This window comes from Coturnix japonica, chromosome 4 (genome assembly GCF_054131305.1).
Source record: "Coturnix japonica strain WE chromosome 4, WE-NBRP24, whole genome shotgun sequence".
NCBI lineage: Eukaryota > Metazoa > Chordata > Aves > Galliformes > Phasianidae > Coturnix > Coturnix japonica.
The window spans coordinates 85,959,183-85,980,434 of record NC_140666.1 but is presented as its reverse complement, the minus strand read 5'-3'; the positions used below and the strand labels follow the sequence as shown (position 1 = coordinate 85,980,434).

Below are 21,252 nucleotides of genomic sequence, written 5' to 3'. Positions count from 1 at the left end.
CAGGTTTGTAGACTAAAGGTGCAAAGACGGTGTTGATTCAGGAAGTCTTTCTCAGCAGATCAAACATGAGTTGGAAGGAGGAAAAAAAGCCAAAATTCTCTGAATATGAGAATGCTCCTCAGGTTTGTACCAGTGCAGCCCTCAGTGCTGCTAAAACAAATCTTTGCAGAACCAATACTGCAACACAGAGGGCCCAAACTCAATGCACAGCTCCCTAGTGTTACCCCTTTTGCCCCCCAGGCCTTCAGCTGACCCATCACCTGCGGTTCATGCTCATATTCATCCCTGTCCCGCTCTTCACTTGCATCTTTCCCCTTCCCTCACGTTTCTGTTGCCTTTGTACTGCTGTGCTCACAGTTGCTTTGGCTTTGGGGGTGTGTGTATGTGTTGGGTAGTGGTTTGAAACAATACTTCTACTCTCTTGAAATGACTCCAGGGTTTTGAGTTCTGGCAGATGATGAGCTCAGTATCTGCAGGGGACTCATCATCAGTTACCACTGGGGAATGTTAAGAATTGATTTAACTCAGCCCATGAGCAGTAGGAAATAACATACTGGTGACAGCCTCCCCAGCAGTTGGTGTTGCAAATAGTTGAGCTGTGAGCGTAGCTTTAATTAATGCTAGGTGCTTTCCAGCTGGAGGAAGCAGGGCATCCCTCAGCTCAGCACACAGCCAAAAGATTCAAAGATACACGGGGAGAACAGGGAAATGGAGCTGCTTCTTGTGTATGTGACAGAAGTAAAAGGTCTCCATTAAATGTCTCTGAGAAAGAAATGTGGTCTTGCAGTGTGTTCTCAGCACTCAGCCTGTTTCTGGTCCTACCGACAGGTGACATTAAATGTGCTTTGTATTGAAAATCCCTCGGCTCTGCCAACTGCGATAACAAAGCCGCTCTTGGGTGTGTTGTTGCCAAGAGGGAAGGATTAATCTCCCTGATGCTGTGCCACTTTCTCATCAGGGAGGTGGGCCCTTGGAGGGGGGTTTAAAACATGTAGAAAACCCTCTAACTGTTTTTTAACAGCTCTGAAGAGTGTGGCCGTTTAGATGCTTCCTACAGGTCAATATTTATGTTACAATTCGGTTTTCATGCCTTAGTACAGTATTACTTCAGCGTGTGTGCGCTCCGAGGGGCTGTCAGGATTCTTTAGAGGAAGCTGTGCTATTTCTGTGTTTGTGTATGAGTTGGCAATTTTAATGCAAACTGTGGTTTCTTAAAATAACCAAACCCACAGAGGCGATGCTGAGTTCCCTTTGGAGGAGAGCCTTCATCTCAAGGACCGAGTGTGACTGCAGTGTGTTTCGAAGCAGCCTAAATCACCTCTTACAGCCTTCCTCATGCTTCTTGTGCAGAACCCCAGTGAAGTGGGTTGGTCTACAGCCCATAGCAGGGAGGGTTGAAACCAGCTGATGGTTATGGTTATTGAATCAACCTAAGCCATTCTATGGTATGATTCCCTGTGGTCCCATTGGGTTTCTGGACGTGTTCAGGACCCTGGAGATGTGGCACCCGGTGGTGGTGGTGGGGATGGATGGGTCGGTGGTTGGACTTGGTGATCTCAGCGGCCTTTCCCAACCTTAAGGATTCTATCTATGATCCTGTGAACTGTCCAAGCACTTCAGCAGCACTTTATGCAGCACTTCTGGCTGCATAAACATCATTCTCCAAATGAAAAACCTCAGTCTGGGTTGCACTTTACCCATTCTCGCTGTTTTCTTACACGTATTTTATACAACCGCAGCAATCGGGTTCTGAGCTGATACCGAGTGCAAGCACAACCCCTTGATTTACGGCACAACCTCTTCATTTATGGCGCAGCCCATTTGCTCTGCAGGCCTTCCCTCTGCCGTCAGCGGGCGAGAGGCGGCGGGGCCGGGGCTATAGGGACCTCCGGGGCCATAAGGGCCTCCGGGGCAGCGAGGCGGAGGCTCGGTGGGGCTCGGCTCGGTTCGGCTGGGTTCGGCTCGGTTGGGCTCGGCTCCGTGGGTCCCCGCCCGCCCTCTCACGTCACTTGTTATGTCTCCGCCGGCGGCCGCGGCTCCGCCGGGGCGGGGACAGCGGCGGGAGGGAGGCGGGGGGCGCGCAGCCCCGCCGCGCTGACAGCCCCGCGCCGCCTCAGCGCCGCCACCCGCGGGGCAGCGCCGGCCGCCCCCCTTTCCCCCCCCAACAACCCCCGGCTTGTCCGTCCGTCATCCCGCCGGGAAAGATGTGGCTGAAGCTGTTCTTTTTGCTGCTGTATTTCCTGGTGCTTTTCGTCCTGGCCAGGGTGTTCGAGGCCGTGGTGTGGTACGAGACCGGCTTCTTCGCCACGCAGCTGGTGGACCCGGTGGCGCTGAGCTTCAGGAAGCTGAGGACCATCCTGGAGTGCCGCGGTTTGGGGCACTCGGGGCTGCCCGAGAAGAAGGATGTCCGGGAGCTGGTGGAGAAGTCAGGTAGGGCCGCTTCTCCTCCTCCCTTCCCTTCCCTCCCTCCCCTCGGGCCTAAGGCGGCAGCTCCGGCCAAGGACATCGCGGTGCTGCGGCGCTCGGACGGCGGCATTAGCGGCATTAGCGGCGCTCCCCGCTGCGGCAGCGAGCCCAGCACGGGCCCGGAGTGACCCCGGAGCGCCCCGAGCCCGGCACGGTGTTGGGGCGGCTGCGGAGGGAGGCACGGGGTGGAGGCGTTCAGGAGGAGGAGGCCTCGGAGAGGCTGCCGAGAAATGGTTTCCCTTCGGGGAACGGTTCCCTTTGGCCCGGCTGAAAGCGAATGTCATCCGCCGTGAAAAACGAGGAGGAAAGAATCCAGATACCCGCAGGCTGCAGGGTTGCTATTTACAGTCGGGGCCGGGTTGTTAAGCCGCGTCCCTTTCCCTACGGTGCGTTTAAAGGTGCCGTCAGGACGGGGATGGGGGAGGCAGCGCTGTGGGATCGGTGGCTGCAGCGTGGAGAAGGGCAGGGAAGTGCTGCAGAAGTTGGTACAGGCTGGTTAAAGTGGGGGCTGCAGCCCTGAGGGTGCGTGCAAAGTCCAGGTGGTGGTGGTGGCCCAAAGGGAAGTGGCCCAAAGGGCTCGAGATGGGCTGATGTAATCAGCGTAGTGCCAGCCAAGCAGGACATTGCTGCTTGTAAATCACTGGGCAAAGGGCTGCTGTTAGAGAGAGAAAAATCCCCGTGCTACATACAGGAAGGGGACTCAGGAAGCCAGACAGAAATAAAGAGAAGGGTTTGGGTGAGTACATGGAGGGCCACAAAACTGGCTTTAAGAATTGATGGTAAAGCCGGCCATCTAAATCTAATTCGCTTGTATTGTTCGTTGTTTATTTATGTTGTTTATTCACTTTGCTGCTTCACCAGTCGGCACCAGGAGGCAATTTGGGTATTGTTTCCAATCACTTTCGCTCCTTGGCTGTCACGTACTTTCATGATGTCATTATGTTTGGGCTGCAAATGCTGCAGGGAAGTGTTTAACGCCAAACAAACTGTATTAACTGACTTGAAATGTCATGGAAACAACTCTGGTGCCAAGAGGCTTTGCAGAATTTCTCTCATAATTTCAAAGTTGGAATTCCACGAATACTTTTTGTAAGCTCTTGAGCCTTCCAGCTGTAACAAAGCACTTCTTTCCCCCCTTCATATTGTAGGAAGCCTTTGGGCAAGGCTTCACTTCTTCCAGTTTAACGTATTAGTTGCCAAAATAGCAGTTGTCATGAAGGGTTTTCAGGTAGGGAGGCTCAGGAGATGCTCATTTGCTCTCACGTGGGATACGTCTGTGTATTCATGAGCGCCGTCAAATTGTTCGTAGTCAGGTCACTATGGATGGAACTAAAGTAACTTCAGTTCAGTGCCTTCCTACTGATAAGGGTTTTGAGCACCCATTTAAAACCTGCATAGTGAAACTGCTGCTTTCTGAAATAGAATCATCATTACTATTAGAATTTGCTGCTATGAAGTGATCTGTCATCATGTTCAAACTGAATGTGTCCAGTTGTCTCTTTTTCAGGTGACCTTATGGAAGGGGAACTTTATTCTGCTCTCAAGGAGGAAGAGGCCTCGGAGTCAGTTTCAAGTACAAACTTTAGTGGTGAAATGCATTTCTATGAGCTTGTAGAAGACACAAAAGATGGGATCTGGCTGGTACAGGTATGGATGTTTTATCATGTATTTTTTATCTATTTATCTCATTCAAAGTAAGTTTGGAAGCAGGAATTGTTGGGAGTGGTTAACTAGTAGGAAAAGTGCACATCAGAGAGATGGTGGCAGAGATAAACCACATCAAGGAGATCAGAAAGAGCAAATATGTTCTAAAACCTGAGCAAGACTGGAAGCAACAGAGTTCCTACACAGAGAAGAAGAAAACCTGTTACTCAGTGGACTGCTTTTAGAAGACAGCCAGCAAACAAGCAGAGTAGCACACATGTAGCACACAGGCCCTGATACTGTGCAAGTTTGTGTATTGTATGAAGTGCATTAGGTATAGATGCTCCCAGCTGGCACAGGAGCAGTGCCTTTGGTCTTGCTCTTCTTTTATTATATGCTCAGACCCGGTTGGTTTAAGTGTCTATTTATCTAAGGGGCTCAGAGCACTTTAGCAGTCTCTGTTACCTCTTCATTCACAAATGAGAGAGGTGCAGCTTTCCAATCCAGAGGCCTGTTTGCGCAAAACATTCTGGAAGCTCAAAGTTTGCCTTTACCCAGACCTTATGGGCACAGTGATTTACAGCGTGCTTCCCCAGGGCTGCATGAGAATGAGAAAACATTCAGACTGCTGCAAATGAGGCTCTGGAACAATTTATCATCACTGTTGGGAACATATGAGAACATAAGATAAGTAGTCTAGATTAAGAATGTGAAAAAATACTTTCCTTCACCAACATCTCCATTGATAAGAGATCTTTGTAGGTGCTACCAGCCTCAGTGGGCAATCAGATTTTTCCACCAGGTAATTCACTGTTTAGTTGACAGCTCTCCTTCCTGCATTAAACTGTTTGTCTGATCTCCCCCCTTCATGTTTTCTATTTAAATTGATTGTCAGGATTCAGTGACTTTCGGTTACTAGTGCTCTGCTATCTCCACCTCTGAAACAGGCAGTGAGATGACGGATTACCTTTGTATCAAAATGGTGTTGGCATTTTGGAAGCAATCAATGAGTCCTAATTTCAGGCTTAAATCATACAGGAGGGGATCCTGCAGGCAGAGAGAGGGCTGCTACTGAGTGACACTGTGCTCACTGTGCTGACAAATTCATATGTGAGTACGATGTGAAAGAACTCCACTCCATACAGTTCATAAGAGGAAAATGTGGTGGTTCTCTGTTGTCAGTTGTTTGCTGAATTTTAATGGTGATATATTTCCAGCCAGCTCCGTAATAGCCAATCAATCAGGCTGCGTTTTGATATCTCAGATGTGATGAATGTTGTCATCGTCTTGGAAATATTTGCACAGCTATTCAATTGGTCACAATAGCTGTGGAAAGAAACATTATTGGAATTTACTGAATAATTTACTTGCTGAATGCTGTTGGTCTCTTTCTCCGCAATGAAAACCACTCAAGATATCAAATTTCTTTCTTTCGTTTTTGCCTTCCCTCAAGTTTTCATCGCTGTGTTTTCATTTGTTTCCCTCACCACAATTACTTCACTCCTGCACTGGGTTCTTTGTGTCCTTTCACAGGTTTTTCCATGCTTTTTTCACGTGCCTCTTCCCTGCAAATCTTCCTGTCATCACTTCCAATTGCAGCTCCTGATTGCTCTCATTCTCCTTTAGGCACACTGTGGAAACAGCTGCTCAGCTCAGAGCTTAGGTAGGGGACAGAGCAGGAGAGAGGATGCTTTATATAGAGGTTCAGTGACCACAGAGAAGGGGGGAGCGTTCCCTGCTCTGTTGTTGCTGCTGGCTGGGAAGCAGAAAGGAGCTCCAGGTTCTTTCCTGACCCTGAATCTGTTCCACGTGGGCTGGGAAAGCAGTGGAGGGAGAGGAGCAGTTCTGGCTCAGCTCACACATTGCATGTTGGTTGAATTGGTCTGGGAGACTTCATGATGATGTATCAGAAGATGAAGACTCGGAAGATGATTTTAATTTTCCAGTGCATGTAAATGAGATTTCTGGGGTGGTAATGTAATAGCATGCCCTGTCTGCAGAGAATGTGAGTGAAATGAGGAAACTACGATTATTTCTTGATGTGTCTGAAAAATTCAGAGGTGAATTTTCATTTAGAACCAGCAAAATGAAGCAGTGTACATAGCCATTAAGGCTTTGTAAAAACATACAGTCAAGGATCTACAGATTAAAAGAAAAATCTCTTTGAGTGAAGATTAAATCTATGCTTTTCTTTTGTTTAGAAAAAGACCTTTTGTAACATGGTGTTAGAAAGAAGCAAAGAGAACTTTATTCTTGGCTTCAAGGCAGCAGGAAAAACATGTCCACCATCCAGCATGGCTAGGAGAGATGCAAAAGATGTGACCATGGGTGGAAAATAATAGCACCGTGTCAGCTGGAGTAGATCTTCAGGATGACCAATCCAGCCAGCAGCCTGATCCACCATGTGCCAGCACTGAGCCACATCCCTTAGTGCCATGTCCACATGCCTCTTACATTCCAGTCTGTTCTGCATCCAGGTTTCATGTTCAAGTGGTGTAATCACAGAGGGAGGGATGTTTGTGCAGAGTTTTGGGGATCTTTCTTCTGATTTGCTTTTGCTTGCATGCAGAGTAATTTTCATATTTGCCTTCTCAAATTTGCCAGGTGACTGCTTGTTCTCATTAGAAGGCAATTAGGTGTAAGCACTTAACCCATTTAAAATACGTTGTTCAGTGTTTGTGCCATTTTTTCCAGTAGCCCATCAGGATCATTTACCATAGGATACCCCATTTTAGCTTTCAGAATCCTTCTGGAGAGCCTTCTTATGCAGCCAAAGGTGTAGAATACCATCAGCTGAAATGAAATAGTCCTCACAGTGCCTGCATATCTTTGTGAATTCATTATAGCAGCTCATTCATTTTCAGCCCCTGCATGTGGAGAGGACTCAACAGAGCTGTTCAGATTGGTGGGCAGAACAGCTTGCCTGCCTTGAAAAGCTACATGTAATTTCCAGGTAGTTAATTGTTATGTGCTATGATGGATGCGCTCTTCTGTCTTTGCCTATTTTAACTGAATTTCTCATTGCTTCTTCCTCAGAAAAGACAAGTTAAGAAATGAAAAAAAACCAACAAAACCCAGACATCTTTAATCCATAGGGATGGAGTGTGAATTATTTGTGAGTCCTTGGGACAGAGTGACTGTGTGGAAATTCAGTTTCATCAGCACAGAGCAGAATGATCAACTGTGTGTGAGATGTCTCAGAGTGAATGAAGGTGCAGACATTCTTGTATCATTGTAGAATCACAGAATGGCCTGGGTTGAATAGGGCCACAATGATCATCTGGTTCCAACCCCCTGCTATGTGCACAGTTGTCATCCACCAGACCAGGCTGCCCAGAGCCACATCCAGCCTGGCCTTGAATGCATCCAGGAACAGCAGAAATAGGCATTTTCCCAAGCTTCTAGTAGATAACACACCAGATCGGTTTTAATTAGATATATTGCAATGACTTGTCCCAATATCTCTACCGTTTTATCTGTGGAAGCATAGTAACATAACAGTTAATGACCAAAAAAAAAAACCCAACCAACCAACCATGTAAGACAACCAGCTTAATTAATGGACTGATGTTCTTTAGCTTTTATATCCTTGTGGATGAAGTCTTCCATAGAGCATGTGTGCTTTGTGCAGTGCTATAAGGCCGCCTTTGCTCACTTACCCTCTGCAGGATTCTGACTGACTTCCTGGACCTGTGTGAGTCTGGCTATCTCAGACTGGAGCGTGCTGAGCCGTGCTGACAGCTCTCACACACGTGTGACCTTACCAGTTCCTTAAATAAGATTGAAATGGGTTTTGCTTTTGGCAAAATCACGCAGATCTTTCCAGCTCGGCGGTCTGTGTTCCTGCGTGCAGGGATTGCCTGGCTGACTGCTCCTCGGAGGGCTGCCTGCATGTGTTTGTGTGCAGAGGGTGATGATGGCTCTTAAATTCCCCTTACGATTTAATCTGTGTTACAGCTCCCCGGTGCCTTGTCTTGATGGGTACTTGGAGCTGTCTTTGTGGCCAGGCTGTAAAACCAAGTTTTGACTATTTGGGTGTATTCAGAACGTTGTGTGCTTGGTATGAGCAGGTGTGCCTGACACCTGGTATCTCGGCTAACATCCAACTTGGATAATGTTGGAGCTTCCCTTGGTGCTTTCATTTGGATAGGTTTCTCTTCCTTTAATGGCACACACTCATGTCCCATAATGGCTCGGAGATGCTGCCAACGTGAATACTTTTCCATCACAAAAAAAAAAAAAATAAATACTAATGTAGAAAACACATGTGCATTGCTTAGCTCTGAGCTGCTGTTGTGTCCCTGCAATCTCAGTTCTGCCTTTCTATTTAGTTTCCTTTTTTCCTTAGTATTCCCATCTCTGGCGCAATGTAACAAATACAAGTAGAGCGGCTCTTAATCAAACCAGCGAAGCACAAGGGTTGTTGAGTAGCAAAGTAAATAATCTGTCAGGGTGTTTTTCTCTGTAGTGCTGCTGAGGTTACTTGAGGTTTCTGAGGCCATTGGAATGGGTAATAACTGGATTTAAGGAGTGGCTTTTAAATGTGCTCTACAGAGCTGCCTGTCAAAGGTCCTCAGGGTCTGTATCCTTCAACACACTTTGCTTTGCTACATGGAAGCTCTCTCCTCCATCTTGCAATAGTTCTTATGCACCTAATGGTTAGTACATTCCTTTTCTCCGTACGTCTTAACTATCAGAGGAAGAGAAAATAACGAAAGGAGCTGGAATTGGTTAAAATAACGAGAGCCGAAGCACCACAGAGTGTTGTTTGTTCTTTGTTTTTCATTGTCTGACTTTCCTTCTCGTGCCTTATGATGTTGGAATAGTCTCCACGGTGGGTGAGCCTCAAAACTTACTGAGGCCACTTCTTGTTAAAAAGGCCCGTTTTGAAATCTCGGTGTAAAAGTGATGGAGCAATATCTGATTTGAATGAGCAGAAAATAGGAGCGTGCTTCAAATGAAGCTTGTGTCATGTTGTGCTCACACGCTGCTGGGCTACCAGGGCAGGGATCCCTTTGTATATTGCTACAGCAAATGTTTCCTTGAGTCTCTTTGACAGCCATTATGACTTTTACTGGTATTTATCCTCTTAAAGTTTCATAGAATAATTTAGACAAATCCTTAACAATAGCTGGGAAGTTACAGTGCAGCTGCATCAGTGGAAGTTATGAAGTGGTCCCTGAGGTGTCTGTGCATCTACTTGAGGAGCTTTCCTTTTGGATTAAGCAAATTGGATTAAGCAAATGACTGTTTACAGAGGGTGGATAGTGATAGGACAAGGGGGAATGGTTTTAAACTGAGACAGGAGAGGTTTAGGTTGGATATTAGGAGGAAGTTTTTCATCCAGAGGGTGGTGACACACTGGAACAGGTTGCCCAAGGAGGCTGTGGATGCCCCATCCCTGCAGGAATTCAAGGCCAGGCTGGATGCGGCCCTGGGCAGCCTGGTCTGGTGGTTGGTGACCCTGCACATAGCAGGGGGTTGGAACTGGATGATCTTTGAGGTCCTTTTCAACTCAGGTCATTCTATGATTCTGTGGAATGTCTCATTGACACTGTCTTATTTTTTAAAACATTTATGTTTCTTTCCCTGGGTTATTTGTTCTTAAAGTCTATTTGCTTCTTTAATGCCATTACTGTGGCTATTTTAACTTACAGATCAAAATGATTCTATTAATTAGGTTCTTAACTGGCATCGCCTGTTTATGTCCCATGGGACTGTTCTAATTCAGTGTCAGAAGAACTCAGCAGGATGTTCATACTTCTAAAATGATATCTCCAGTGTGTCCCTCCATTCATATTTTCTATGCTCGAGGGGAGATTGAGGTTGGGTGTTTGGAAGAACCTCTTTGAAAGAGTGGTCAGGTGCTGGAATGGGCTGCCCAGGGAGGTGGTGGAGTCACTGACCCAGAGGTGTTCAGGAAGCATTTAGGTGCTGTACTGAGGGACATGGTTTAGTGAGGAATATTGGTGATGGGTGGTTGGTTGGACGGGGTGATCTTGGAGGTCTTTTCCAACTGTGGTGATTCTGCGACTCTATAATTTTGTGTTTTTTGTTTGTTTTCGTGTGGTATCTGAAAACCGTCTTTTTAGGTTGATGATTATATAGTGGAAAGTGAAAGAGAAACCTCAGTCACAAGGCACAGAAATTGAAGAGCTCTCCAAGTCTTTCCATATTTGCATTGCACATCTTGGTAGCATTTGCCTGCAGTATTTCACAGTAGTTGCTTGGGAGTCTCCTGACCTCTTGGTGTGTTTTGTGGTCCTCCCAGATTCACAGATGACATATGAAGTCTGAGACTGCAGAGGAAGCTCGTAGATAAATAAGAGTCCAATGAGGGACGAACCTTCTCTCCAGCTTCTTCTTCCACACTAGTTGTTCCACTCATGCAGATTGACACTGACATGAAGAGGAAGCACAGAGGTTCTGATCCAGTCCTCTGGCCTGGGTTAGGTGTACAGTAGGTAGCAGATGTATTCCATGCCATAGGGTTGTCAAATGGCAGGGTAACCTTGATCCTGTTGGATTCTCTTAGCCCATTAAGATGATTAATGGATTAATTGGATTATCTTCTTTGTATTATTTGTCACTCTGACAGATGACATTTTGCAGAACGTGAATGCAGCTAATAACAAGAAGAGCTTGGAGGGTTTGTATTCCTGAAAATGTCATAGATGTTTCCCAGCTGTGCTGGCTGATATCATAAAAGATACCTGTTATTTTTCCTATGAGCTTTCTCTTGATTTCTCCAGTTTAAGTGGAACATGAGGCCAAAAGGGACCTTCTTGATTAGTGAGTTCACCTCTGCTAGGCTGTGGAGTACGTGTTTATAAAGTGGCTTGCTCTCTCTTTAAAATAGGTTGTCTGTGTGTAGTATTCCTGTTCACTGTTCCATTCATCTTGGAAATGTGCCTTGACTTTAGGCCTAAGGGTATTCATGGCTAATTTGTTCTGATTGTGCTTGAACTGACATTGCCCTTCAATTCCAGCAACTCCAAATACCTACCTCGCTACTCCCAGTGCATGAAATCAGTCAAGCAGTTTGTTTTTGCCAGGTGTAATATTTCCTAGTGCTCGCTTATCGCAGCCAGTTACAGCTGATGCCGTACAGCCCCGCTGGATCAGCTGGCAGCCCCACGCTTCGCATCCCACTGTGTTTCCTACCTGATGAACTCTGAGTGTCCAGTTTGCTATTGATTTCAATTTCATTTCTGATGCTCTGTGAGGTCTGTGCAGACCCGTTGATGTGCTCCCCAGCCGTATGGCAGCTGTGAATGGCTCTGGGCGTTCTGCAGGACGGGCAGTAATAAGGACAGATACAGAGCAGATCTCAGAGTAATCCATCCAGAACTCTGTTAATATTTTTCTGGCACTTTGATATTTTCGTGCCTCAGCCAATTTCTGATTTATTTCCTGATGACTTTTTTATTCATTACTAAAATTGATCTCCGTTTCACCTGCAAGCTTCCCATGCAGCACCCTGCCAATGCTCTACCAGAGCATGAAAAGATGACTGCCTCTCCTTTGTCTTGCAAATTGAGATTGGTTATTTGAACTCTCATCTTAAGCAGGAATGATACAACTTCAGTAATTCCAATTCTATGATTCCATGCTGAAGGGGATGGGAAATTCCATCATCTCTATGCCTTTAATATTTGCTTTGCAATTGGTTGAGATCAAAGTAGTGGGATGATTTCTTCACTCGCTCTTAAAAATAGTTACTAACTCCTATCAGAGCGCAGATCACCGTGACGGAGGTTTTATAAGAAACATTTGCAGGTTGATCTGTGATTTCATGTGCTCGTTGTGTTACTACTCCTATGATTGCTTTCCAGAGTGCCTCCGTGCAGTGAACTCCCCATGCTGTCAGTGGGTGTTGCCTACAAGGAACAGCTGCAACGATCATCTTTGGTTGTGTTGTTTTTTGGTAACGATGACATAAAAAATGATGAGCTCAGAGCATTTTGAAGTGTGCGGAACCACAGGAAAGTTCTATTTGGTTATGAGACAAAAATTGCCAATTTTACCCTCATCTTCCAAAGCAACTTTCTCCAGGAGCACAGACTTCTTGATAGGATGGGAATTAGAATCACACCATCACAGAATCCTTGGAAGAAGCCTCAGCAGTGTCCCCAGCTGTTTGTCTGGGTGCCTGAAGGTCACACTTAACCCATGGGCAGGCAGGCTACATGATGTGTGTGTTCTGAGAGCAGCTGGAAAGATTCCCATCTCAGTCTTCAACTGTGATTTAATTTAAACACATTGAGCAGTGCAATCTGTAGCTTCAGTTTAGCTTTGTGTCTCTGTGCAGGATATCCTGTGCAGTGAATCCATTTATTTTCCGTTTCTGATTGGATGCTACTTAGCACAAAGCAGATACACATTTGATGCTCAGAGGCCAGGTGTGCTTTCCAGCCCAGTGTCTCAGCCTGTACACAGCTTGCTCTTCATCATGCTGACCGCCTAACTTAGGGAGGAGAGCTGAACATTTCAGGTTATAAAGCCCAGTTCAATGGGAGCAGTTCAATGGTGGGTAAACAAATAACAAATACAAGTTTCAAAACTTGATTTAAAAACATGTTTCAAGTGGTTGCCAGTCAGCTTGTGTCAGCATGTGAGGCACTTCTAAAATAGAAACCATGACGGCTCATGGAATAACGCATGACCAGTCATGTCATCCAGCATTACCTGCAGGCAGCAGGCAGGCAGGTTCTCCTCTTTTTCCCCCTTCCCTGTACAGTTATTAATCAGTCCTTATCCTTTGTCATTTGCACCTGTAGAAGCTTTAATCCAGTAGGTTATGGCAAATTAGACCTTGGGATCTATTCACAGTGAATTAACAACTTGAAATTGCAGGCGGGACATGGGAGTTGGTGGAACAGTCACATAACCTCATGGACTGAGTCACTGGCAGATGATTTTCAGGCGTTATCTGGGAGTTTAATTATTAGTTTCCACTGCTCAGAGGTGGTTGATGGCAGAATAAACTGATATCAGGTACATATACTATACCTGTATGTGTTCTACCTGCTTTGAGACAGTGTTTCTTTGGTGTGCTGTAACTTAAAATGGCAGTGTGTGTTTTTGCCTCTCTGCACAAGGAGTATTCCTGTCCTAGAGTGTCACTCATCAAAGACACTTGGTGAGATGATCTGTTCTGTGTTCCTGTTGTATTGTCTAAGGGAAGGGGAAGATGATATCAAGAGTGACCAGATCTCTCTTTTAATGAAATTTGCTCTTTATTTTGGAAAGCAAACTTACTGTGACACTGAATTATTATCCTTTTTTTGGCAATAGGTCATAGCAAACGACAGAAGTCCGCTGGTGGGTAAAGTCCACTGGGAGAAAATGGTGAAGAAAGTATCCAGGTTCGGCATCCGTACTGGCACTTTTAACTGTTCCAGTGACCCCAGGTATATTCTTAAAGGATTATCTAAATCCAGAATATTTAATGCTGAGCTGCATTCCGGCAGCAGGGCTTCCTACGTTGTAAAAGCAGCTGTGATAGAAGGTGCTTTTATTTATATCTCCGCTAAAGTCTGTTCAGAATTCTCTGCTGCATTATTTAACAGCATCATAAACGCAGGTCTGCAGCTTGCTAAAGCATCGTGGGGGAAATACATGATTAGACTGTGTAGGGCACCATACAGCAGTGGTAGAGAATGAGTAGAAGAACCCGCCTTAGGGCATTCATGGACAGGAGCTGGGCTTGCTTAGAATGAAGCTGCATACAGCCCATATAAGAGAGCACTGGGTTGTAGAGTTGCTCTTTTGCCATCCAGAAAGGAGAAACACAGATGAGCGCAAACCTTCAAAGCAGTGCCTGCCATCCTGTTCCTTGACAAATATATGCCTGCTTCCATATAAACACAAACACACCCTTTGTCAGCAGACAGCGTGCTGTGCAAGACTCTCTGTTGTTTACATATGATTTCAAATGAGGAAGAAAAGCAGAGTCAAAGAAGCTATTAACAATCCTGTGCTGCTGCAGTCGTTTTATAGCATTTTGCTGGAAGCATATGCTTCACATGACAGGAAACCTTGTCTAGAGTGCACCTTAGGTATCTCAAATGCTAAATGTTTACAGAGATTGCAATATTAATTGAAATGGAAGATTTTTACGTAGTGAAAGCACCAATATCTGAGCATCTTGAAACTCTGGCAATGTTTCTCTTTGCATAGCTCCTGACTAGCCTCAATTTTATCACAGAACCATAGAATCCTCATGAGTTCATCCCATCTCAGCCTCTGCTGGTTTTATGGTGAGCTCTCACCATTGGTTGGCCTACCTGAATCCCTCCAAAATGGCCCCAGTAAGAAGTGCACACCCTTCTCGCTTCATTGAAGCAGCTGTGAACTCACCATTGCCCTGTTAAATTCACCCTGCTGCTGGGTGGCAAAACTGAGTTGGAAGGAAGCACTGGAAAATCTGAGAGCTGCAGGACAATGACTTGCATTTGTAATGGTTATTTTTTTGGGCCAGAATGCCTATGAAAAATAGCTCCACTACCAAAGCTCTGTGGTGTAGAGAAAAAAGTCTACTTGTGTACTTCTCAAAGCCAGTTCCAAGGCAAGGTGACTCTAATGTAGGGCCTTGTTTATAAGAACCAATGAGAATGAACACTGTGCCTCTTTCAGCATCTGACAAATGCTTGTCTGCTCACGGCTTTCTTGTAAGATAGATAACAAAGAGACAAAAGATGGATAAAAGAGATAACAGATGTGTTGTAAGAATAAGTGCTCTCTGTCAGAGCCTATTGGATGCCTGTACTTCATGCTGTTATGTGTAAGAACTCCCAGGTGCTCACCGTGTCTAATTTTTGGGCTCATTAAGGAGATGTAAGGACTGAGCTGCAGGAGGATACAGCTCCTAATCTAACTTGCCATTTCCTTTGCAGATACTGCAAGAGGAGGGGCTGGCTGAAATCCACCCTCATTATGTCAGTTCCACAAACCAGCACCTCCAAGGGAAAAGTAATGCTTAAAGAATACAGCGGGCGCAAAATTGAAGTGGAGCACATTTTCAAATGGATCACAGCCCACGCTGCTTCTCGGATCAAAACCATCTACAACTCTGAACATTTAAGAGAAGAGTGGAACAGGAGTGACCAGTACCGTGTGAAAATATACCTGTTTGCCAGCCTCGACCAGCCCCCAGCCTTCTTCTCTGCACTAAGCGTGAAGTTTACCGGGAGAGTAGAGTTCATTTTTGTGAACGTGGAAAACTGGGACAATAAAAGTTACATGGCAGAAATTGGTATCGACAAGACACCATCCTACATACTTAGGACTCCCGAAGGGATTTACAGGTATGGAAGTAATGCTGGTGAATTTGTATCACTGCGTGCCATGGATTCCTTTTTGCGCTCGTTGCAACCAGAAGTTAATGATTTATTTGTTTTAAGCTTAGTTTTGGTCAATCTGATGGCTTGGATGGACCTGTTCATTACGCAAGGCGCTACTATAAAGCGCTTTGTGGTTCTTATAAGCACTTTAGGGACGTATAATTCCCTGCTAATTATTTCCTGGCTACCCGTGTTGGGTTTTTTGCAACTACCTTACTTGGACAGCTTTTACGAGTACAGCTTAAAACTCTTCAGGTACTCCAACACAACTACGTTGGCTTCTTGGGTAAGAGCCGACTGGATGTTCTACTCTTCACACCCAGCGCTCTTCCTCAGCACATACCTTGGTCATGGTTTACTGATCGATTACTTTGAGAAGAAGAGAAGACGCAATAACAACAACGACGAAGTCAATGCCAACAATCTGGAGTGGCTCTCAAGCCTGTGGGACTGGTACACCAGCTACTTGTTTCATCCTATCGCTTCCTTCCAGCACTTCCCTTTTGACTCAGATTGGGACGAAGACCCAGATCTGTTCTTGGAGCGTTTGGCTTTCCCTGATCTCTGGCTTCACCCTCTGATACCAACAGATTACATCAAAAACTTACCAATGTGGAGGTTTAAATGCCTCGGCGTCCATTCAGATGAGGAAATGCTGGAAACACTTCAAGACAGCGAAAGTGACTCTGACAGTGAGAACAGAGAGGTGTTCAGCAGTGAAAAAGACATCTCGGAGGACGATGAGCCCAATACATTTCACAGTCCCAGGGCAGGAGATCCCCGCTGCCGTGCCAACAGCTGTTTGTGCACCAGTAAATGCTGCTCCAAGGAGCCGTGTGAACGCAAAGCCAGGTCGTACGGGTCATACAGCACCGCGGACGAGCCAGATTGGTCATCGTGGCCCCCAGAGATGTTGCACTGTACAGAATGCGTGGTGTGCCTGGAGAATTTCGAGCGGGGCTGCCTGCTGATGGGCCTGCCCTGCGGCCACGTCTTCCACCAGAATTGCATTGTGATGTGGCTGGCGGGCGGGCGGCACTGCTGCCCCGTGTGCAGGTGGGCTTCGTACAAAGCAAAGCAGCCATACACGCACCCACAGCCGCCGCCCAGCGACAGCCCGTCGTAGCCGCACGTCCTTTGTCAGCTTTAGGCCGTTACTGCTTGCCTTGTAAATGTTAGTCACTTCCAGATTACGTGGTTTGACGTTTTAGTTTAAATGTTAGTGCAGTGACCTACAATATACACCATGCTCACGTCAATGGCAGAGCTGTTGGGTTGCCTTGTGTGTTGAACCGAATGCATCCTTACCCTACAAATTAACTTCTTTATTTTCAATGTCCAGATAACTGACGCTGGTTTTTTGTAAGCACAAAATCAACGTGTCCCAGCAAACGTTTAAATTCTAAATTCTATCAGAGGGAATTGCTTAAATTCAGTGTTTCTTATGTTAAGAGTCTGTTCATCCTCGTTGTGAGACGGTGCCGTTCAAAAGAGAGACGTGAAATAAATTATTTTAAAAAGGAACAGATTGGTAACGTTAATCGTTTCGATATTTTGTGTGTGTAGTTCCCAGATGTCTTGCTGGTCTGGTTTATCTGTGAAGACAATAAAAATATAACTCAACTCTTGTGACTAATGGATCATCTTCCAACCTGCACAAGACTATTATCTATTATCCATTATCTATTATCAATATAGATAGATATTATCTATCTCCTCACACGCACTAACAGGGAGCTCGGAGCCCGGCCCTGAGGCGGAGCCGGACATACGCACTGAGGGCGGGCGGTGGCCATTGACGCTTGCGCAGAGCGCTGTGCGACGTGAGGCCCCGTCAGCGGGCGGGGCGGGTTCCGCCATGGGGCTGTTCGGGAAGACCCCCGAGAAGCCGCCCAAGGAGCTGGTGAGGGATGGGGGGGTCGTGGGCTGTGTTGGCAGGGGGGTCCTGTGAGCAGCGGGGTCCTGTGAGCAGCGGGGTCCTGCGCCGAGTCCCTGCGCTGCGTCTCGGCTCTCGGCCGCTTCCTGATGGCGGTGTGTGGAGAACTGCGGGTATTGGGGATGGTATCGGCCGTAGGTGTGGGTTGGTGTGGGGGGTTACACTGTAAATATGTAGCCATGGTGACCCGACTGCAGCTGGACGGCAGCTAACATTCGTACTTTGTCGTTTTGAGGTGAACGAATGGTCCTTGAAGATAAGGAAGGAAATGAGAGTCATTGACAGACAGATCAGAGGTGTGTGCTGCTGCCTTTGCTTTGTGCTTCCCTGCCGTCCTTATAGAATCATAGAATGGCCTGGGTTGAAATAGACCACAATGATCATCCAGTTCCAGCCCCCTGCTGTGTGCAGGGTCACCAACCAGCAGCCCAGGCTGCCCAGAGCCACATCCAGCCTGGCCTTGAATGCCTGCAGGGATGGGGCATCCACAGCCTCCTTGGGCAACCTGTTCCAGTGCGTCACCACCCTCTGGGTGAAAAACTTCCTGATCTCCAACCTAAACCTCCCCTGTCTCAGTTTAAACCCACCCCCCCTTGTCCCATCACTATCCACCCTCACAAACAGCCGTTCCCCAGGTTACAAAACCTGAACCAGAATATGGCTGGTTTTTTTTTCCTTCCAAATCCACAGCAGGATGTAACTGTTAGTTACACTTCTTCTTCCGTACTCCAGATATTCAGAGAGAAGAGGAAAAGGTGAAACGGTCCATAAAGGATGCTGCCAAAAAGGGGCAGAAGGACGTGTGTGTGATCCTGGCCAAGGAGCTGATCCGCTCTAGGAAGGCTGTGAGCAAACTCTACGCCTCCAAAGCTCACATGAACTCCGTTCTCATGGGGATGAAGAACCAGCTTGGTAAGAATTGTGCGCCCCGGTGCAATGAGTCCCCCAGCTCCAGAGGTGAGGGCTGAGTTTCCATTTTCAGAAGGTCATCTGTAGGATGAGTTGAGAGAGGTGGAATTTGGAAGCAGGCATCTCCTGTTAAAGGATGATGATTCTGGGGGGGGGGTTCAAGACCTGGGGACATTCCTCCTGCTCCTGGCCCTTAGGTCAATGGCTGCTGCAGTTCTGAGTCCCCACATCCAGCCAGGATGGGCACTTATCTCCCTGTAGGCTCACTCATGGCAGTGCATCTGCCAGCACTCCATAAACACACAGCTTTGAATGAGCATCAGCAGCACTGACAGCTCAGTCCTGATCCTCCTCTCTGGTTGATCTGACTGAGATCCACTATTAGGTTGCATGTATGTGATCTGACGTTGCCAGTGCTTACAGTGTGATGGCAACGAGGAAGCAAACGCCCAGACTCCAGGTTAATAAGCTACTGAAGCTTCACATTTCAAAGGTCAAACGCGACTCCCCACATTCTGGGGCCATTGTTGCAGATTGGGATTTTCTTTAGGAGGAAAAATGCAGAGCAGCCTCCGTGTTCTGCTGCCAGCACCTTCATCGCACTGTGGATGCTCTGATGTGCTGACCAAGCAATGAATGTAGAATTCAGCCTGGAGTTTGTATTGCAGGCTGTACGTTCCTTTTAAAATCAAATGGCCTGAATACAGGTTTTTATCTGTGTTTCATCTTTGCTGACGTGGGGATCATTCAGGTTATTCTATGCCTCTCCTTCACAGCTGTCCTGAGAGTAGCAGGTTCGTTGCAGAAGAGCACAGAAGTGATGAAAGCTATGCAGAGTTTAGTGAAAATCCCTGAAATCCAGGCGACCATGAGAGAATTATCCAAAGAGATGATGAAGGTAAGATCTGTAACACATCAGGTGTGGGTGAACAGGGGCTGGCTGTCCAGTGAGCCAAAGCACTGTGCAACTTGTACCATTATACACCAGAACACTTTGGCCCTGTGCCTGCAGACCCTGTAGGGGGGTATATAAAGACGTGTGTCTTTAATCCTTGTTTCTCACTGCTTTCCCTTTGCACCTGGTGTACAGATACAGGCTCAGAATGAGGGCGTGTGTGTTGGCATGCAAGCAGCCAGTCTTATTCATTATTCATAAAAGCTTGAGCAGTGGTTGGATGTCCTGCATGGGACAGTCTGATACTCAGAGTGGGAAATGACCGCTGTCATCCTGTTTCCAAAGGCATCACCCGCTGTCTTTTTGTTCCTGTTAGGCTGGTATCATAGAGGAGATGCTGGAGGACACCTTTGAAAGCATGGAGGATGAGGAGGAAATGGAGGAGGAAGCAGAGATGGAAATTGACAAAATCCTGTTTGAAATTACAGCTGGTGAGTCTTTGTGGGCCACCAGGAGCCCAATGAGTCCAACCGCCCCAGCCACGAGGGGCTGTAACATCAGACAGCTGTTGTGTGTTACCTGACAGGGGCTGGTGGAATTATTGAAACACTTGTACCTAAAAAAGCTGCTGATTATTAAATGACTGAATGCTCACTAATGGCTCTTTGCGTCGTCCACAGGGGCCTTGGGTAAAGCACCGAGTAAAGTCACAGATGCTCTTCCAGAGCCAGAGCCCATGGGAGCAGCGGCTGCTGATGATGAAGAAGAAGACATTGAAGCAATGCAGTCACGACTGGCTACGCTGCGTAGCTAAGGAGGAAATGTACAGTCTGCCTTGTTTTCCACGATGCGATGTTGTATCTTCAACATGCAAAACTTCAGATGTGCAAATATTTTATGTAATATATATTTTTTTCTGCCTGAGCCCCGTGCTCTCCAAGGAACTGCTGTAATACACGCTGCTGCTTCTTGGGGGCTGCGGTCTCAAGAGATTATTTCCCCCCCCTTTCATTCAGCCTGTCTCATGTGGGAGATGATGGTGAAAGGGCAAAGGTGGGGTAGCGTTATGTATTTTTAGATAGCAGGTTTGGAAGTATATTCTTGGGGAAGGGATGATCCTTGAAGCTAAACAGCACTTTGGCTTAATCAGCTACCAAAAAACCTTCGGTGGTGTAAGGTCTTTGTTTTACTGATTCATTCCAGATTTGATTAAAGCTGCTCTTAAAGTGATGGGTGGACAGAGCTGCTCATTTGCACCAGAGAAGGGAGAAATGCTCAGAACTCCATTCTGTATGTGGTATCTTAACACTGATACCAGGTACTTCTGTGTCACACTCGGTGAAGTCAGCTGCTGTTCAAGTGACACATAGTTGGGGTTTGATGCCTCCTCCCAAAGGAAAACTTCAGGCAAAGCTCTTGTCTTGATGCATGCAGTAGAGGCAGCCATGCTTCCTCTGTTCCAGCAGGTCAGTAGCAAAGTAAACAGTCTCTAACTTTAAGACAGACTTACTGAATAATAACACACAGAGCTGGTTGCTGCCCAACAGCTTCCAGTCTCAGCTGACATAGCAAGGAGGAGCCAAATGTTGATCACGTTCATGCTGGAGGCAAACGAGCACAGCCCGCAACAGCCCTAATGCTTCTGGGTTGGAGCCCAGCTTTGGAGCAATGAAACTCAAGCACTGCCTTTATTTGCTTTGCAGCAGAAAGAGCTGAGTGATGGGGCAGTCTGTTTCTTCATAACTCAGAAAGGAAAAACACCTGGAAAGCCACAGAGCAGCAGTAGTTAAAGCTGGGGTAAGATGAGGTTATTTAACAGCAGTAGTAAGGAAATGCAAAATCCACCTTCAACAAGTGGGATTTCAGATGTATGTGCACGTGTGTGTGAAATCAGTGTGACTCACTGCACTCACACATCCTCCAACCAGATCCAATTAAGCTGCTTTATTTCATTTCCTTGAAGCTCGCTACTGCAAGAATGAACGCTCATCTGAAACACGGCGATGTCTTGAAGGGTTCTTCACTGCTCCAGACACAAAGTGCCAAGTGAGCATGTT

The 21,252-nt window shown here is 46.5% G+C and overlaps 2 protein-coding genes across 4 annotated transcripts; both read left to right on the top strand.

Moving 5' to 3' along the window:
• The first annotated feature begins 2,093 nt into the window (after positions 1 to 2,093).
• On the top strand, positions 2,094 to 17,078 carry RNF103 (ring finger protein 103). 3 transcript variants are annotated; one of them, XM_085547521.1, is made up of 5 exons: positions 2,094 to 2,430; positions 3,974 to 4,113; positions 13,408 to 13,523; positions 15,009 to 15,419; positions 15,711 to 17,078. In XM_085547521.1, the coding sequence occupies exons 1-5, from the start codon at positions 2,205 to 2,207 to the stop codon at positions 16,579 to 16,581; spliced, it is 1,764 nt and encodes a 587-aa protein (XP_085403647.1). In that variant the 5' UTR covers positions 2,094 to 2,204; the 3' UTR covers positions 16,582 to 17,078. The 3 variants fall into 3 exon arrangements, with proteins under 3 accessions (XP_085403647.1, XP_015718117.2, XP_085403648.1); XM_015862631.3 differs by having other exon boundaries at positions 15,009 to 17,078; XM_085547522.1 differs by lacking the exons at positions 2,094 to 2,430; positions 3,974 to 4,113 and adding an exon at positions 12,977 to 13,107 and having other exon boundaries at positions 15,009 to 17,078.
• Positions 17,079 to 17,263: 185 nt separating this feature from the next.
• CHMP3 (charged multivesicular body protein 3) lies at positions 17,264 to 20,425 on the top strand. The gene is made up of 6 exons (XM_015862633.3): positions 17,264 to 17,358; positions 17,627 to 17,687; positions 18,124 to 18,303; positions 19,077 to 19,198; positions 19,572 to 19,686; positions 19,876 to 20,425. The coding sequence occupies exons 1-6, from the start codon at positions 17,314 to 17,316 to the stop codon at positions 20,007 to 20,009; spliced, it is 657 nt and encodes a 218-aa protein (XP_015718119.1). The 5' UTR covers positions 17,264 to 17,313; the 3' UTR covers positions 20,010 to 20,425.
• The last annotated feature ends 827 nt before the right edge of the window (positions 20,426 to 21,252 follow it).

Bases quoted from the DNA above. Each gene is read 5' to 3' on its own strand.
- RNF103 (XM_015862631.3), top strand. From the start codon at position 2,205: ATGTGGCTGAAGCTGTTCTTTTTGCTGCTGTATTTCCTGGTGCTTTTC. The intron at 2,431-3,973 runs GTAGGGCCGCTT...TCTCTTTTTCAG, and splicing joins GGAGCTGGTGGAGAAGTCAG to GTGACCTTATGGAAGGGGAA. The intron at 4,114-13,407 runs GTATGGATGTTT...TTTTGGCAATAG, and splicing joins ATGGGATCTGGCTGGTACAG to GTCATAGCAAACGACAGAAG.
- CHMP3 (XM_015862633.3), top strand. From the start codon at position 17,314: ATGGGGCTGTTCGGGAAGACCCCCGAGAAGCCGCCCAAGGAGCTG. The intron at 17,688-18,123 runs GTGTGTGCTGCT...TCCGTACTCCAG, and splicing joins CATTGACAGACAGATCAGAG to ATATTCAGAGAGAAGAGGAA. The intron at 19,199-19,571 runs GTAAGATCTGTA...TGTTCCTGTTAG, and splicing joins TATCCAAAGAGATGATGAAG to GCTGGTATCATAGAGGAGAT.